Source organism: Sus scrofa, chromosome 14, assembly GCF_054392235.1.
Source record: "Sus scrofa isolate SSC_HxYL_T2T_F1_AM1 chromosome 14, Sscrofa_HxYL_maternal_Yorkshire_Landrace_v2.0, whole genome shotgun sequence".
In the NCBI taxonomy this organism is placed as follows: Eukaryota; Metazoa; Chordata; class Mammalia; order Artiodactyla; family Suidae; genus Sus; species Sus scrofa.
The window spans coordinates 38,185,813-38,205,688 of record NC_139396.1 but is presented as its reverse complement, the minus strand read 5'-3'; the positions used below and the strand labels follow the sequence as shown (position 1 = coordinate 38,205,688).

The 19,876-nt window shown below is 41.7% G+C and overlaps 1 protein-coding gene across 20 annotated transcripts in view; it reads left to right on the top strand.

The window, feature by feature from the left end:
• Positions 1–19,876, top strand: part of GALNTL6 (polypeptide N-acetylgalactosaminyltransferase like 6) — a 1,215,026-nt gene that overhangs the window by 1,127,018 nt on the left and 68,132 nt on the right. For 18 of the 20 annotated variants that reach the window (XM_084994758.1, XM_021072445.2, XM_084994753.1 and 15 more), the window contains one exon: positions 68–175. In XM_084994758.1, the coding sequence (XP_084850884.1) occupies positions 68–175 (108 nt within the window). Of the gene's footprint in view, positions 1–67; positions 428–2,691; positions 3,757–19,876 lie in introns of those variants that run through there. The other 2 variants (XR_014826525.1, XR_014826524.1) reach the window with 2 other exon arrangements.

Sequence of the window (19,876 nt, the reverse complement as noted above, 5' to 3'; positions counted from 1 at the left end):
AGTTTTTTTGTATGAAATGTACTGTTCTCTTTTGTTACATGTTACACTGTTCATCTCCCCTCTTTAGGTTTGGATGTGTGGAGGAGAGATGTTTGATGTCCCGTGTTCCAGAGTCGGTCACATCTACAGGAAGTATGTCCCTTATAAAGTTCCATCTGGGACCAGCCTGGCAAGAGTGAGTACCTAGGGACTAGGCTTGACATGACTCTCTGTGGGCAGAATAAGAAGCCTCACTCGTGGACTAAATTACGGCACCATCTGGCAGAAACCCCACCAACATACAAATCTACCATTTGGTCATTCCGTTTGGCAGGCTTTTAATGTAGGAAGTACCTGTGTTCCTCACAGTTTTATTTCTTTTCCTTAAGGAAGTACTAACGATTATGCTAATTCTTTCTGTTTTTGTTTTTGTTTGCTTTTTAGCGCTGCACCCCCAGCATATGGAGGTTCCCAGGCTGTGGGTGGAATCAGAGCTACAGCTGTCGGCCTACACCACAGCCACAGCAATGCTGGATCTGAGCCATTTCTGTGACCTATACCACAGTTCACCGCAACGCCAGATCCTTAACCTACTGAGCAAGGCCAGGGGACGAACCCACAACCTCATGGTTCCTAGTCAAATTCGTTTCTGCTGCGCCGTGATGGGAACTCCTGATCATGCTAATTCTTACTACAAATTGTTTCAATGCACTTTCACATACATTATATTTATATTTAAATATATATTTATAAAATATTTAGATATAATTATATTTATATAATATTTGCATATCATTAAACTTCTATAGATTTAATCTTTATACCTTCTGAGGTTAATATTCTTATCTGTATTTTGTTAGTATTTTGTGAGTATTCTTATCTGTATTTTGTAGATAAAACTTGAGACTTAGCAAGGTGGCTTGTTCACACACATGAGCGGCAAATAGCAAAAGAGGACTTTAATCCTGGTGTCCAGAATGAACCTCCCCCCCAGCACACACAGGGTGTGTAACAGAATGAGTCAGATGGAGAAAGGGGTAAACAGGAGATGGGGTGAGGTCTTTGCCCAAACTCTGCCTTCTTCGCATTTGTAACTAAGACTCTGCCTAAAATTTTACCCCATCCTCAAAATTTCAAAATTGGCCAAGTCCAAGATTTTTTTTTTTCCAGATATTGTGTGGAGTAAAACTTTTTTCTTAGCTCAAATGCAAGGGAGCTTCTCTACCTTCCGGAATGTTGGGGAGAACACGGTCACAACACCTTCTGGAAACAACACTGACCATCCCTGTTTTCCATCTTCCTTTCTTACACATCACAAACTGCACCTGTCCTGCTACGAGGCCAAGTCCAAAAAAAGGGTGTTTTACCACCTCCCTTTGCATGGTGTTCCTCTAAGAATAGAAGAAATTATTCACGTTGGTCCTTTTACTAGTAAGACTGCAGCATAGAATTGAGTCTTTTCTATAAAGTTCAATAAGCTCACACCACAGCTTTTTTAAAATAAACTAGTTCATCAGGATTCACCAGAGTATCAAGTCCACAAAGGCTGAGTATTTCTCCATGTTATTTGCTGCTATTCTCCCAGCACCTGAAACAAGGGTTGGCGTCACTCACAAAGATTTGTTGAAACAATTCATTAATCAGGAAAAACTACAACAAGAAAATGCTGCAGGTCCAAGGCCTTACTAAAACTGAAACGTTTTAATGAAGTAGAATAAAATTCTCATTTGCAGAGTCTTTGCAGGGAAGGACAATTTTTCCTTTTTCCCTTTCTGAGATTATTTGTCAATGATGTCCATGTACTTGGGTTCACCCATAGTCTCTTTTATAGCAGTTTGAGTCAATAGTAATGAAGTTACATTACTCACACCTTGAAGGTAGGTGGGTCTGTTATTCCTCCCTCCTCAAAAGATTAATCAGGCATTAATAGCGTACTCCATTAAGGAGTTCCCACTGTGGTGCAGTGGGTTAAGTTTCCAGCATTGCCACGGCTGCAGGTGTAGGTCACAACTGTGGCTCGGATTTGATCCCTGGCCTAGGAACTTCCATATGCTGCAGGTGAGGCTGAAAAAGAAAAAAAAAATAATAATAACATACTCCATTAAGTCATCATAGAAATATACTATTTAAAGAAAATAAATGAATCACAAAATCATGAAGTGATTAAAGATCTGCATTTGGAAAGTATACAAATGGGCTTATTTGCAGAACAGAAACAGACTCATAGACTTTGAAAAACTTATGGTTACCTAAGGGAATGTGTCAGGGTGGGAGGGAAGGACTGGGGGCTTAGGACTGGCATATGCACAGTGTGGTATGTGGAACGATTGACCAACGGCGACCTGCTGTATAGCACAGAGAACTCTACCCAATGTTCTGTGATCGTCTACACAGGAAAAGAATCTGAGAGAGAATGGATGTGTTTACGTGTATGACTGGGTCACTTTGTTGTACAGCAGAAATTAATCACAACTTTGAAAATTAACTACACCTAAATAAAACTTAAAAAATAAATAGGCATTCTCATCGTGGAGCAGTGGAAACAAATCCAACAAGGAACCATGAGGTGCGGGTTCAATCCCTGGCCTTGCTCACTGGGTTAAGGATCTGGCATTGCCCTGAGCTGTGGTGTAGGTCACAGATGCAGCTCGGATCTAGCATTGCTGTGGCTGTGGTGTAGGCCGGTGGCTACAGCTCTGATTTGACCCCTAGCCTGGGAACCTCCATATGCCGTGGGTGCAGCCCTAGAAAAGGCAAAAAGACTAAATAAATAATATATTTTAAAAATAAACATCTGCGTTTGGGGGTAAGGAAATATGATTTAATTTAATCCTAAGACTTTGACTAAAGTACAAATAAAGTAAGTGACTAAAGCAAAATATGTTTGAATCTGAAAACTCCTTCAGGAAAAACTAAATGACTGAACAGTGTTGAGTAGCCCTGTGACTATTATCATAGTATCAGTTTAAAATATCCTGAAGATAATGCTGTTCTGCCATTTATCAATTTCACTCACTCACAGGTTCTTCGCTTATGCCCCAAACTGAATCATTTGTTCGTAAGATCAGTGGTGTCTATCCGTGGTTTGCAGACAGAAGTAGAGCAAGAGGGATGGGGACGATTGTGCTGGTCCAACAAGGTTAATCTTCAGAAAATAAAAGTGTTCGTATATTTTCAAGAAAGAAATTAAGTACTTTTTCAAGGACTGTCAGCTACAGGGAAACTGGCCGGCACATAAAATTTCCAGCAAACAGTGTGTATTTATTCAAATGAAGAAAGTCCATAATTCTGGATTTTAATCTTTTCCACTTAAATTTTACTCAAGGGCTCATTTTTTAATTTTTTTTCTCAACTGCTAGAGCAATCAGAAAATCATAAATATGGAAGCTCAGCTGTCACTCTAGGAAATATTTTGTGAGTTTTTTAAGTAAAAAAAAGCATATTGAAATGAAAAAAAATTCTGGTATTTGGTGGGAGAATCTCAACTAGCTGCCACACTCTGCGTTATTACTAAATCATCCAAAATGAAGAGAGACTTTTAAAGATGCTCAAATACAGGGACATATCCACATGATGGGGAGTTCGTCCTTCCAGCCGCACTGCAAAGAGAGGCAAAGATCAAGAAAACTCCATGCTGAATAGCATTGAGAACTATGTCTAGATACTCATGTCGCAACAGAAGAAAGGGTGGGGGAAAAAACTGTAACTGCAATGTATACATCTAAGGATAACCTGACCCCCTTGCTGTACAGTGGGAAAAAAAAAGAAAAAAGAAAACTCCAAAGGCGTATTCTCTTATCACAAAGCTTGTTTAATTCCTCAAAACTATGCACCCCTTGGGACTGCAAATTGGTGCAGCCACTGTGAAAATAGTGTGGAGATTTCTCAAAATAACTAAAAATAGAGCTACTATATGGTCCGGCAATTCACTCCTGGGTATATATTTGGGGGGAAAAAATCACTAATTGAAAAAGATACATGCACCACAATGTTCAGGGCAACATTATTTACAATTGCCATGGTATGGAAGCAACCTAAGTGTCCATCAACAGATGAATGGACCAAGAAGATGTGGTACATATATACAATGGAATATTCGTCATAAAAAAAGAATGACATTTTGCCATTTGCAGCAACATGAATGGACTTGGAGAGCATTAGGCTTAGTGAAATCAGTCAGGCAGAGAAATACAAATACTGTATGTTGTCACTTATAAATGGACTCTTAAAAACAACAGCGAACTAGTGACTATAACAAAAAAGAAGCAGACTGACAGATATAGAGAAGTTAGTGGTTACCAGCGAGGAGAGATGGAAGCGGGGGAGGGAGGAGATTTTTTTTTTAAAGGGTTATCAGGGGATAACATGAAGTCATGTGTAACTTTTGAAAATTATAAAGTGCTACAGAATTTAAAGAATCTTTCATTCAATTAAAAAAAAATATATGCTTATCTTCCAACCTACCAGTTGTATTCCCAGGCATTTAGTTAAGAGTCATAAAAACACGCATCCACAAAAGAAAAAAGTGCTCCCTTAATTTATGAACCTATGTAAATAGAAGGCTCCAGCAAATCTCTTTCTCTCTCTCTCTCTCTCTCTCTCTCTCACACACACACACACACACACACACACACACACACACGAATAGCCTGCAGCCCAGTATGTATTATAGATATAAATTCAAATAATGATTCGGTACCTACTATTTACCTAGCAGTACAGGCTGGCTGGAAGACAGGAGATATCCACGTGTGAAACCATTAGAGGAGCATTCAAGACAAGAGACAGTTGTGCAGCTGTGTTGTAAAGATGTCCGTCCGTAGGTAGTGGGAAGAAGGCGAATGGGTAGCTTAGCTGCTGAGTTCAAAGAGGACCTTCAAAGATACTTCACCTAAATGAACATGAATCACAGAATCCTGGTCCCCAAACTCGGGACCAGTGACCCATTCCTGGCCCAGTTTTCACCCCACCTCAGTGAACTGAGAAAAATAAGAATCACCAAGCTAAATCAAGTCCATTTAATAACAGCTTTTTATGCAGCAACTTTAGGCTTTTTTTCTTTTTATAAAAGACAACAGGATGGTAGATTTTTATTAATGCCCTTATTTGGCAAAAATAAAAATTAGCCTCCCTATATCAGTTCCCACAAAATGCAGAAACTGGGACACTGCATTCAGCTTTATCTGGGAATCAGAGTAGTCACTCGTCTTGGAGAAAACCAGATGTTTTACCAAGTCCGCTCGGGGTCCAAGGTCAGTACCCTGGGCAAAGCTGTGGTATCTTTTCACCAGGAACAAACGGCCAGTCCCTGAGGGAAAGGCTGCTCACCCGTGCCGCTGTAGGGGAACCAGAAAGTCCCCGGGCTGAAGTGATAGGTGTCCCCTCCCTGGGATGGCACCAACTCTCCTTCACCCAAAAGAGTAAACAACCCTCTAGCACCTGACTCAGGGATGCCCCGAACAGCCAGGTGGCTGAGTGGTGGGTTGGGGAGGAGTCCCTCACTGGAGACCCTTCACTGCAATAGGCTGTGACATGAGTCTCACATTCTGCCGAAGGGATTTTGGGCACCTCAGACTCCCCTGTGAATGCCGGTGTGTTTGGGGACAGTCACGCCATTGGACCTGAGACAGGTGACAGGACAGAGATGCAGAACAGCCACCCCACAGCTAAACACGTCAGCTGAAGCTGCACAATGTAGTCCCCTTGGAGCGGGTGACTGGTTCCTTTCATAGGAGGGCCCCTCACAGCACAGGGCAGCCTTATAGACGTGGTGGGGGGACAGCAGTCCTGGAGGCTAGCTCGGCTGCATAGCACATGAAGTGGGATGCCCAGATTAGGGGGGTGTATCCTTCCATGTTTGCCACTGACAAAGGATAATTCCTTTTTAAACTTCATCTCGCACTTTATGGCAACCATTGTCTAAATTTCAGGATAGGAGCTATAAAACCAAGGTTATATCCCCATAATAATCGATTGCACGAGATGGCCTATAGCCCTCACATTGGAAGGAATAGAGGTCAAAGGTCCAACAAGCAGAGCTGGGACTGAGTCTGTCCTAGGCTTACCTCTGACATGCTTGGCAGGAAGACTGGAAACAAACAGGAGCCCCTGGCCATCCCGGGGCAGAGAATGGGGGCAGGGAGGGAGGGTGGTTCCAGCAGGAGCAGAGGGCCAGCCAGGAGGGAGCAGGCACAGAGGGTGACACAGGGTTGCATTTGGCCCTCTGCAGTTAAACAGGGACCACCCAGTGGAGATGGTGGAGACCAAAGTGTATATCTTTTCCTTCCAGACTGCAGGGGGCACTCAGGGTTTAGGACAGAAAGTGCCAGAGTGAAAACAGAAGGGGTAAAGTGGAAAGATCCACCAACAGGCAAATATTAAAGGAGAGAAAGGAGTTCCCAGTTGTGGCTCAGCAGGTTACGAAACTGACATTTTGTCCATGAGGATGCAGGTTCAATCCCTGGCTCAGTGGGTGAAGGATCCAGCATTGCCATGGGCTGCAGGAGCAGGGTAGGTCACAGTCGCAGGCCTGGATCCCATGCGGCTGTGGCTAGGCTCGCAGCTGCAGCTCCGATTGGACCCCTGGCCTGGGAACTTCCCTATGCTGTGGGTGTGGCCCTAAAAAGAAAAAAAAAAAAAAAAAATGAGAGAAAGAGTAAAGAAACTAACATTTTGAATGCAAGAAGCATCTGTAAAGAAAACTCCTAAGGCTTTTTTTATTGATTGGCTGCACTAGGCAACGAGAGAGAGGTCAGACGTGGCTGCAGGGTTTTCAAAATGGCATCTGAGAGAGGACAGCACTCGGACAGATACAGGGACAGGAAGAAGGGCCTGGGAGGATGCGGAGGTTGATTCTAGGTGAGCTGGGTGGTAATGACACCTGCACACATGCTCAGGAAACCCAGATGTGGGTGATGTGCACAGCACCCCATCCTGAATTCTGACCAGATTTTCTTTACCGATAATTTTCATTTTTGAAAAAAAAAAAATATTTATCACGCCAGGCACAGCCCTGGAAATATAAGTGATGAACAAGAAAAGCACAGACCTTAACTTCTCACAACTAGCGGTCCTGTGACAGTCAATCCACACAGTCAGTCCCACAGTCTATCCGAACGTCATGAGCTGAGAAGGGTTAAATAAAAACCCTCCCTCTATGAAATGAGGTCTGTATCTTCCATTTTGCTTATTTATAAATCATTGTATAGCAATTATGGTGTTGTGGTTGGGATTATGATTTAATAGAAAAGGAAGTACTTTCCTAGCTAACAGGTATCATCATTTAATATATATATATATATATATATATATATATATACATATATAATATGTCCTCTATTCACAGATTATATTCAAAGATCCTATAGGCTACACTGTGATCCGTGTGCACGTTACAAATGTATTCACTTTACACATTTACTTAGGGTTTCTTAGCAGAATTCAGGGACCTTCAAAGATTTCCTACGGCTATCAGACTTTGCAGGCAGGAAGGTTAAAGCGGAGGTCTGAGGGGGTGACAGCTGTTTTGCCTGTCAACTGTGAAATGACTCCCTAACAGATTTCCCAGCCTGCCTCTTTCCCAGTGGTCACATCCCTGGTGACATCTAGCCCTGCTGACCCCACAGCGTATCTGAGATGCTTGGAGTTGGTGGAGGCTTGGGGAAGGTGGGAGAAAGAGGAGGGGGCTTCAAAGTCAAAGCCACACCAGCCCAAGTCCATTAACGAGGACTTCCTCACTGTGCCCCGTGCAGCAACCCCTGCCTGGAGAAGCTGAAACAGGAAAATTCGTATCCATGCCTCTCACCTCGTTTACCTTAGAAAAATGCATCTGTGGAAGAAAAGCAGGAACAAGACCAAAATGACTAGGTTGATATTGGAAAATAAAATCTCCAGGAAGGCAATAAAGGATGGTGATGAATGGGAAATCTACTCTCCCACAAATTGACCTTTCTCCCCTGATGACTGTAAATCAGTTTACTCTCATAAAGCTGCCCAGCAAGTAAGAGCTAGACCAGCAAAGCCGTGGCACCGAGAGCAGCCAGGCCCCTCCCCAAGTGCTCCAAAAGCTGCAGAATTCAGGTGCTTCACTGAATTCAGGGACACTGTGGCTTATCATGGGCTTTCCCCAAGAGAAAAAAATTCTGAATTCTTCCCAAAAGACAAGACTTCATAGGTGGCTAGGACTTCTGTGCAGAGGCAATTCCTCTCAAAGCAATAACTACTTCTAATTTATCCTGACAGTATAACCAAAAGAGCGAGAAGGCCATCTGATACTTGCGGCAAGAACTAAAGATGACTCAATACCACCATCACGCCTTTCCCCTCCTGGCCATACTTTAAAATATAATATCTTCTATTTAGATGAAATTTATAAAATTTCTTTATTTTTATTGAGGTAAAACTGATTTATAACATTATAAGTTTCATGTGTACAACATTATATTTCTACTCCTGTATCCCCAACAAAATACTCACCACCAAAAATTTAATTTCCATCTGTCACCATACAGTTGGCCCCTTTACCCATTTCATCTGCTGTCCCAACATCTTCCCCTCTTTAACCAATATTCTGTTCTATGTGTTCTCTGTGTCTATGTGTTTGGTTTGGTTTGGTCAAGTCTGTTCATTTATTGGGGGGGGGTATTTATTTTTTTATTCCACATGAGTGAAATCAGATAGTATTTGTCTTTCTCTACCTGACTTATTTCACTTAGCATAATACCTTCAAGGCCCAACAGTTTTATAGTGGGCAAGCTTTCATCTTTTTATGGCCAAGTAATATTCCATTGTATATACCATATCTTTTTTATCCATTCATATGTTGACAGGCATTTAGGTCATTTCCAACCTAAATGCCCATCAACAGATGAATGGATATAAAGGATAAGGTATATACACACACACACACACACACAATGGAATGTTGTATATTATATTTCTTGGGTATTGTAAATAATGCTGCAGTGTACATAAGGGTGCATATATCTTTTTGAGTTAGTGTTTTCATATTCTTCAGCTAAATACCCAGAATGGGATACCTGGATCACATGGTAGTTCTAGTTGGATTTTTTTTCATCTTTTTGCCTTTTCTAGGCATACGTACGTTCCCAGCTAGGGGTCCAATAGGAGCTGTTGCTGCCGGCCGATGCCAGAGCCATAGCAATGCGGGATCCGAGCCACATCTGTGACCTACACCATAGCTCACAGCAACGCCAGATCCTTAACCCACTGAGCTAGGCCAGGGATCAAACCCGAAAACTCATGGTTCCTAGTCAGATTCGTTAACCACTGAGCCACGATGCCAACTCCTCTAGTTGAAATTTTTTGAGGAATCTCCATGTTGACCTTTTTTATTTAAGAGAGTCAAGGATCTTCCATGAATAATATTTCATCATTTTTTCATGATAGCATCCCTAAATATCACTCATAACTTTATTATGTGACAATAATGATTCAATAAATCATTAAGATGTGATGAGTCCATCACAAGTTATGACAATGTCATCTATAGCCACCAAGAAGGCTCCAGCCAGAGAAATTCTTCAGTAAACATTTATCAAGTGCCTACCAGGTGCCAAGCAGAAATGCATAAAACTTGTATCCTAAGCCAAGAACACTGGGGCTTTTAATTAAAGCAAGCCTTCTCTTTGTAACAGAATGTCACCTCACCTAAGGACATTCCTCACCAGAAATAAGTTTCTGCTTCTACAACACTCATACTGTCTCTTTTGTGATGTCTCTTTTTAAACACTTGTTTTTGCATGTGAGGAAAATAAGGGGTAGTAAAACTGTTCCATCTGCCAAGGAACTGAGGAGAGGAGATGGAAAAACACGGAACACAAATGTATTCCCACCGCCTGTCCCTTACCTGCTCCCTTAATTCCTATCCCAGTGGTATCAGAATTTTTTTTAGGTATCTGTCTTTTGTCTGTTCATTTAACGATTAACAATAGAATCACGCTAAAAGAGAAAGTACACTTAGTAAATTGCTGATGGGTACAGTCTCCCAACATGTGAAAATTTCACTGAACAAATTATGGAAGGTAAAGACAATATTATTTCAAAACTCAGCAATTTCCCACCAAACTTCTCAAAACTAACCAAAAAACCTCCACAAATGCTATCTCTTCTCAATATTATTTTGCTCAATGTAATCTTTTTTTTTTTTTTTTTTGGTCTTTTTGTCTTGTTAGGGCTGCGCCTGTGGCATATGGAAGTTCCCAGACTAGGAGTCTAATCGGAGCTGTAGCCTCCAGCCTACACCACAGCCACAGCAACACCAGATCTGAGCGGCTTCTGTGACCTACACCACAGCTCCCGGAAACACCAGATCTTTAACCCACTGAGCAAGACCAGGGATCGAACTCACAACCTCATGGTTCTTAGTCAGATTCATTTTCTGCTGTGCCACAATGGGAACTCCTCAATGTAATCATTTCAAATATTCCTCAGTGGTTTCCCAAGTTTCAACTCAGCTCTAACTTGTGGGTCAGTTATCTACTGTTTCCTAATGTGCAAACACAGCCTGTCACTGGGAAAGCACTTCTCAAGCTTTGGGGACAATATTCAGTATTTCCTGGTCTATCTAGTGAGGACCAACAATTCACATCAGTATTTTATTAAGCCTATTGGAAGATTTTTTTAGAGTAAATATAATCTTTAATAGGGATTCTTGATATTTACATAATTGGCTGCCATAGTTAATCACACTTTTCCCTTGTCATTAATGATGAATATTACTCAACCATAAAAAAAGAACAAAATAATGCCATTTGCAGCAACATAGATGCACCTGGAGATTCTCATACTAAATAAAGTCAGTCAGAAAAAGAAAGATACCATATGATATCACTTATATGTGGAATCTAAAATATGGCACAAATGAACCTATCTACAGAACAGAAACAGACTCATAGACATAGAGAAGAGCCTTATGGTTGCCAAGGGGGAGGGGAAAGGGATGGACATGGAGTTGGGGTTAGTAGATGCAAACTCTTACATCTAGAACAGATAAGCAATCCCAGTCTCTTGGGACAGACCAAGACGGAAGATAATATAAGAAAGGGAATGTATACATATATGCATGACTGGGTCACTTTGCTGTATAGCAGAAATTGGCACAGCATTGTAATCAACTATAATTTTTTCATTTAAAAAGAAAAAGAAATTATATTGGGAATGATTTTTACTTTCCAGTGGTAACTTGTCCAGACTGCTTTTGGTTTCTCTTTCCCCTACCTAGAGCACCTTGGTACTCTTTGTGTGTGTGTGTGTGTGTGTGTGTGTGTGTGTGTGTGTGTGTGTCTTTTTGCCATTTCTTGGCCCGCTCCCACGGCATATGGAGGTTCCCAGGCTAGGGGGTGAATCGGAGCTATAGCTGCCGGCCTACACCAGAGCCACAGCAACGCGGGATCTGAACTGCATCTGCAACCTACACCACAGCTCACGGCAAAGCCAGATCGTCAACCCACTGAGCAAGGGCAGGGATCAAACCCGCAACCTCATGGTTCCTAGTCGGATTCATTAACCACTGCACCACGACGGGAACTCTGATACTCTTGTTACTTAGCATTCATATAACTTTCTTTTTTCAAAGCGCTTGAGAAACAAACTACACCATGAACCCTATGGGCTTAGGGGATTTATAACTGTATTTTTATCGTTATCCCCACCAGAACTAAACATTTTCCTGCATTCTCCACTCCACTGGAGCCTCAGAAGGGAGAAAGCTAAGTCCAAACAGGTCGCTGTTACACTGTTGAAATTTAAGCAAATTAAAATGTTTCACATGCTATAATCTCCATAACCAAAAATCTAACTCTTGCAAAAGGGAGCAGTGTGGGCTGCTTTCTGCCTCTGCCTTTCGGGACCTCACTCAGACCGTTGAAGCCACACGAGTCCTGCCTTGGAGGGGCTCATCAGTAGAATTAATTTCTCACCCCAAGATATGTAAATGCAGAATGATATGCCCCTGGAGGCCTCTGCTGTGTCAGTTCCATTCTAATCATCCTTGTTTCCAATAGCCTATTAGTTCATGGCAAGAATTTCATTTCCAGCTGCAGTTCCAGCCCAAGCATATCTCCTTTCTGATGTCATCTGAGATGGAGAAAACAGTTTCACCTGCTCTTATGTCAACTAAGAAATTGTCACAAACCCCATGGGCAGTTTTGTGATGTCTGGACGTTCTTGGTGGTCGAATTTTGAACACAGTTTATAAAAATTAAATTTCACAGATTACCTGAACTGTAAAAAGATGTAATTTCCAACCCAAGAACACTGTGTGAGCTATTAAAAACCTAGGGATTTTTTTTTTTTTGCCTTTTTTGGAAGTATAGAAAATAAAACAGCATCTTCTAATAAAAGGAAGAAAATTTTAGCACCATTTAGTTCAACCACAGTTTGTTCACTTGTTTATTGTAGATATTCTTATGAGGGAACAAAACACTCATTACTCTCCCAGGCTGATGGTTAGGAAAATAAATAAATATAATAGTATTGGTAATCATCACCCACAAATAAGATCACACGGCCATTTTTCTCAAGTTGTGACATCCTGAGACACCACTGACTTGTTTCAGAATGACTGCCCGTCCAATTATGCCCCAGATGTCTCTAGACACCCCCAAAGAGCTTCCTCCACATGCTGATATACCTGTTTGTCAGATGTAGAGGAGTCAGTACTCAAATTATTCTTTGATTGTTGGGTGGAATTCACCAATGAAGCCATTGGTCTTTGACTTTCATTTTGGGGGAGATTTCTGATAACTGATTCAATCTCCTTACTAGTAATTTGTCTGTTCAGATTTTCTATTTCATCATGATTCAATCTTGGTAGATTGTACATTCCTAGAAATGTATCCCTTTATTCTTGGTTGTCCAATTTGTTGGTCTATAATGCTCAGAGGAATCTCTTATGATCTTCTGTATTTCTGGGTTGGCCATAAACACACAAATGGATAAAGTGTGGTCTATCCATATGTGGTCCATGAAATGCAGTAAAAAGGAGTTCGTGCCATTATGTGGGTGAACCCCAAAATAACTACGCTTAGTGATAGAAGCCAAAGGAAAAGAGTACCTATTTCATGATTATTTTAAAGTCTAGAAAAGGCAAATTAAATTATAGCAACAAAAAGTAGACCAGTGTACAACACCAAGAGTGAACCCATAATGCCAACTGCGGACTTTGCGTGATTGGGAGGTGTCAATGAAACACATGAACCGCTCTTGTGGGGATGCTGACGGGGGGGAGGCTTGCACATATGTGGGGGTGGGGGATGTGGGAAGTCTCTGTCCCCACCCCTCAACTTTGCTGTGAACCTAAAACTGCCCTAAAGACATAAGGTCTTAATTTTAAAAAAACCAAAAATTTAAATAGATCAGTAGTTGCCTGGGGATGGTAGAAGTGCCTAAGAAAGAGGATGAGGAGAGAGATTTCAAAGAGGCATACAGAAACCTTTAGAGGTTGTTCATGGATATGTTCATTGTCTTGATCGTAGTGATGGTTTCAGTAATACTTACACATGGCAAAAGGCACCAAATTGTACACTTTAAATATGAGTAGTTTGGAGTCCCCGTCATGGCTCAGTGGTAACAAACCCAACTAGTATCCATGAGGACGCAGGTTTGCTCCCTGGCCTCACTCAGTGGGTTAAGGATCTGTCGTTGCCATGAGCTATGGTGTAGGTCACAGACATCGCTGAGATCTGGTGTTGCTGTGGCTGAAGCTCCAATTCGACCCCTAGACTGGAAACTTCCATAGGCTGCAGGTACAGCCCTAAAAAGACCAAAATAAATAAATAAATAAATATTTTTATTGCATATTAATTATTCTCAATCCTACCATTTCTAAATTAGGTTTATGTGCATTTTTAATAAGATGTAGTTAAATCATCTGGGGAGGTTTGTTTATATCCAAAGGTTACCTTAAATGCTATTAGAAATGCTACCATAAATATCCAAAATATTCAGCCAAAAAAATGTAATAGAGATATAATTCAATTATTTGAAAAAAGCCAAGAGTAGATCACCACTTTCCAACAGGTGGCACAGCCTTGGGGAAGGAGAGGCAATGCCTGTCAGAGAAGTGTCTTTGTAGGACTGGACTGGCCATTCTCTCCTTATGCTGAAGACATCCCACTGACTTCAAAGAAGGCTTTAGAGCAGAGAAAAATAGCACTGGACTGAATAATTGCAGTGAATTGAGGCTGTCTTACAGAGACCCTCTTGTGAGCTGTAGCCACGATGACATTATCACAGCGTCAATGGAAAGAGGGCTATTGAAGTGCTCTTAAGCTTCAAAGAGGAGAAAAGAAACACATTTCTATCCAAGCTGCATTCTTACTTACAGTCATGGGATAGCAGTGTGATACCTTGCTGGGGGAGTGACTGTGACAAATAAGAAACTGTCTCTGGTGATACAGGGTTAGCAAGTTTCTAACAGCAGTTTCTGGGAAAAACCACCAAAAAAAAAAAAGCTAGCTGAAGAAATAGAAATCTATTACTAAACCCACTGTCATACAATAGCTTAATACTGACCCAAGTACTGGGAGTGCGCTGGGACAGAAACAAGCAAGGAAAGTGAGTTGGCCTGGGTACCTCACATGCTTGGGACAGCCTCTTGGCCAGAGAAACAATCGACCCCCAGATAATATGCTCAAGGGCTGAGTAGGTCTTGTATGTTCAGGATAATAGAGCCTTAGGGTCTATAATGTTGCTGGCAAAAACATCACAATAATAATTAGCGGATAGACTCATGCAGTGTGGTGAACCAGCAGGTGTAATGGAAACATCTACGTTCCTCATATTTCACAATAAAGATGATCTCTCAGAGCTAAAATCTGTTCCTTAAGAACTGAGAACTGAGGTAGGAACAGGATGCAGTGTTCCTGGCAAAATATCAATTCGAAGACCTGATGAGTATTAGAATCGGGGAGAGATTTAGTGCTGGAGAGGGCACTGAAAACAAGACTCGAATTCTAAAGACCTGTGATATCGGGCGGAATGAGTTGAGTTAATCAATGCCTGGACCACACAGAGAAGGGAGAGATTAAGACCAGTGTTGAGTTGAACAGGGAGACATGATGTTACACAAGGAACCACAGAGGTAACATAGATAGAGGAGACTGTCAATGTCCTTGGCACAGCAGCGGCTCAGAATAACAATTTTGATTTCATTTGCCATTCAAGAAGTATGGAGGTCTGCAGCTTTTAAAAACAGAAACAGAAAAATCCTTCATTTGCTTTCTCCACCAAAACTTATATTCCTCGGCACGGGTAAGCTCTATTTCCCTAACTGCTACGAGATTCCCCTGCTGGGTCCGACCCCCACAGGTCAAAGCCTTTTGGACTCACCTTGAAAGGGGCTGGGCCCTCTCCCCCAAGCCCTCTTGTCCACATGACACTCAGAGCCAGGACAGAACCCAGCCCAGACGTGCAGAGACAGATGCCATCAACTACTTCTTTTCAGACTGAGGTTAACAAACAGTGAGCCCTAAATTGTCCCTTCCAGCCTCGAGGTGCCTTCACCCCCAGCTACCAATTATCAGATAATGGTGGTTATCTCAAGTCAGTGGCTCCCTCCCTGCCTGCTTCACACATAGAGGGCCACCAGGACCCCCCCAACACACAAACACACACACACCCCCACACACCATTAGAAACAGAAAAGCAGTGGAACTGGAAAGCATATTTAGATCAGCTGTGCATTACAGCAGGCTTCTCCCCAGAGCACTGGAAGCTTCTCTGCAGTAATTTTCACTAAAGCAAGCCATTCACTCGGCATCAGCAACCGTGTCAAGACATGCCAGACTCTATATAGACAGCGACTTAATAAATTTAAAAACACTCACAGAGCACATATTCTATACATGTGATGAATATCAGGAGTGGGGTTGCCAGGTTCAGCAAATAAATATATGGAAAGGTGATTAAATCTGAATTTCAGATACATATTTTAGTATAAGTAGGTTCCATGCGTGGAGAGATAAACTGAGAAAATTTGTAAGAGTTTAATGGAACAAAAATCGATTCAAATTAGGCAGCACCAGATGGGAAGTAGTGAGAAGGGTTCCACCCACAGGAGCTAGGGAAAAACTTAGGGAGAAAGAGCAGAGGCAAAGGAGAAGCCTGGTTGGGTGTCTGTGATGGGCTGGCCTTAAGTTTTGATTCCATAACCTGGAGGCATTTACAGGGTGCATTTTGGTTTGCTGACATGGGTCACCAAGGCCCCCTTAGCACAGGGGGCTCCTTGTTGAATTAAGAAGGAGCAGCACTGAACAGACCAGACCCCCCAAGCAGGGTTTTGTGGAGAATAAAACTGAAGAGGACTGTTAGGGAGCTCCTGCAGAATGCTTTCAACAGTGGGCAGCCATCTGGCATGCGACAAAAAGTTGGATGGGAGCAATTCAAGAGCCCGCTACTTAGTTTCTTCTAGGGGAAAAACTTTTATTGAAGACATTGCTGTTATGGAAAGGTAGGCTCAGCATCTGGCCAGGACAAGCAGAAACAGGCAGTGAGCAAGCTCAGTCGCTTGGCATGCAAAGGGGAAGACATTGTGACATTCCAGCAGATCCCTCAAAGGAGACCTAAGAAGGTGATTCTGAGGCGGTGCATGGCAGGAGGCTGGAGAACAGGCAGGAAATTTTGTCCAGGACAAATTTCTCTATAGGAGCTAAAGAATGTGAAAGAAGTCAAAGCTTCCCTCTTATATGTCTGCCCTGCCCGAAAGTTGTCTGAGTCCACACCTCGCTGATCCACCTGGGATGCGTTTGAGAGGTGAGGAGCAGAGGGGTATGCCCTCTCATCTCAGCATGACCAGGGCAGCAGCCGTGGGCAGGAAGGGTCCCCACGCAGGACCCCAAGTAAGGGATGAACGTGTGACCCACACCTTGAGAATCCACACAATTTCCTAGGAAGTCGGAATGGGTCATTTGGGGTGAAGCAATTTCGCTTAAATCTCAAAAACCAGGAGTCCCAGCTAACACCAGCCTCCACATGCATAAGCAACTTTTACACCCAATTTCTGATAGTTCGGGAGATGACTGCGTCTACAGATCTCTGTGTCCATACGTTCCTCTTTCTTTCTTCTTCATAATTTTTTTGTTATAGTTAATTTACAGTGTCTATTTCTGCTGTACAGCATAGTGACCCAGTCATACATATATATATATATATATATATATATATATATATATATATACACATTCTTTTTCTCCTATTATCTTCCATCATGGTCTGTCCCAAGAGATAGCATATAATTCCCTGTGCTGTACAGCAGGACCTCATTGCTTATCCATTCTAAATGGAATAGTTTGAATCTACTAGCCCCAAACTCCCCATCCATCCCACTCCCTCCCTCCTTGGCAACCACAAGTCTGTTCTCTACATCTATGAGTCTGTTCCTGTTTTGTAGATTGGTTCGTTTGTTCCATATTTTACATTCTACATATAAGTGATACCATGTGGTATTTGTCTTTCTATTTCTAACTTACTTCAGTATGCGAATCTCTAGTTCCATCCATGTTGCTGCAAATGGCATTGTTTTGTTCTTTTTTATAGCTGAGTAGTATTCCATTGTATACAAGTACCACATCTTCTCAATCCATTCATCTGTCAATGGACATTTAGGTTGTTTCCATGTCTTGGCTATCATAAATAATGCTGGGATGATCATAGGGGTACATGTATCTTTCTGAATCAAAGTTTTGTCTGGATATACGCCCAAGAGTGGGATATTGCTGGATCATATGGGAGTTCTGTATTTAGTTTTCTGAGGAACCTCCATACTGTTTCCCATAGTGGTTGTACCAATTTACATTCACAACAAGAGTGAAGGAAGGTACCCTTTTCTCCACACCCTCTCCAGCATTTGGTATTTGTAGACTTGTTAATAATGGCCATTCTGACCAGTGTGAGGTAGTATCTCATTGTAGTTTTGATTTTCATTTCTCTAATAATTAATGATGTTGAGCATTTTTTTTCATGTGCCTGCTGACCATCTATAAGTCTTCTCTGAAGAACGGTCTATTTAGATCTTCTGCCCTTTTTTTGTATTTGTTTTGTGCTGTGGTGGTTGTTGTTATTAGTCGTTTATACATTTTGGAGATTAGGCCCTTGTTAGTTGCATCGTTTACAAAGATTTTCTCCCATTCTGTGGGTGGTCTTTTCACTTTTTTTTTTTTATGGTTTCCTTTGCTATGCAAAAGCTTTTAATTAGGTCCCATTGGTTTATTTTTGTTTTTATGGTCACTATTCTAGGAGATATATCAAACAAGATGCTGCAATTTATGTCAGAGTGTTCTGCCTATGTTTTCCTCTACAAGTTTTATGTTATCTGGTCTTACATTTAGATCTTTAATCTATTTTGAGTTTATTTTCATGTATGGTGTTAAAGAATGTTCTGATTTCCTTCTTTTACATGTAGCTGTCCAGTCTTCCCAACACCACTTATTGAAGAGACTATCTTTCCTCCACTATACATTCTTGCCTTCTTTGTCATAGATTAGCTGCTATGCTCGGGTTCATAATTTTTTAACATGTTAACACCATCACCAATGTTCATTCTATCTCAGGAGAGATGGGCCAACTCAGATTGATCTACTTTTCTCTTTGTTACCATCTCGGGCAAGAGATGTTGTTATTGGGATATCAGTTTCATAATTCTGCCCACGTGTACCCAGCAACAAATATTCAAGTGAGAAATATGCTTTGCTCCTATCCCATTACCTCCATGTATTTGAATGTTTATATTTGTGCTCCCACGCAAATATTCCAATGAACTCAAATGTGTGTGTGATTATTCTGTGTTCTGGAATGAGTAAATTTTTTCTACAGTCTCTAAAAGGCCAATGAAATGCTTCTTGCAGCTTCTTATAATATTTCTTAGCTGAGGTTCCAATTTTTTTTCCAAAACTAAGTACCAACTCATGATGACAGTGGCCGAATGACACAGTGTATTATTATTTCTGGAACAATGCCTTCAGAATGACATCATTTAGCCCATCACCTGGACGGTTCTGAAGACTATTCCTAGACTATAATAACTGACACTTTAGAAAGTTTCCTTCTGGTGGGAAATTCCACTCAGGGAGCAGAGCATCTGCAGTGGAGGATGTCTGATGGGTCATCAGAACATTACAGTCATGATGTATGTGGGTGTCTAAATGTTTATGTAACACTCATTGCTGGAGGGACAATGGCAATTAGTTTTGCAGTTATTGGGCTGGTTCTCTTTCCCCATCTCCTGAAAAACTATCCCAAGAGGCCCAATGATTTGATGTTGCCCCTGGAACATGTCCGTGATGCTACGGCTTTCTCTGGAATGTTGGGGAAATCAGCAAACCTAACCTGCAACCAAGTATTTCAACTTGAAAAGGAGGTGATAATGCAAAAGCTACCTGCCTGGTTCCCAAGTGAACTACCCTGGCACTTCCCTGATATTGCATCTCCTGCTCTTTCTCTTATTCACAGTGTGTATCCTGGCAAACATGCATCCTGACCCTTCCAGCCACTTCCGATTGAACACATCTGAACTGGTCAGCTTCTCTTTGAGTTTTCACCATAACTCTTATTTCTCTTTCAACAACCCAAAGCAACAAATATCCGCCCTTTAGCAACTGCACTTTAAGTGTTGTTTCTATTTCAGTGCCTTTATCAATAGATATATGTGCATGCTAGATATTTGTTCATATTCATTTTATAATCAGTCTTGTATTAATTCAAAAATTAGCATGCCCAGGAGTTCCCTCTGTGGCTCAGTGGGTTAAGAAGTTAACCGCAGTGGCTTGGGTTGCTGCAGAGGTGCGGTTCAATCCCCAGCCTGGCATAGTGTGTTAAAGGATCTGGTGTTTCTGCAGCTGTGACATAGTTCTCTGCTACAGCTCAGATTTGATCCCCTGAC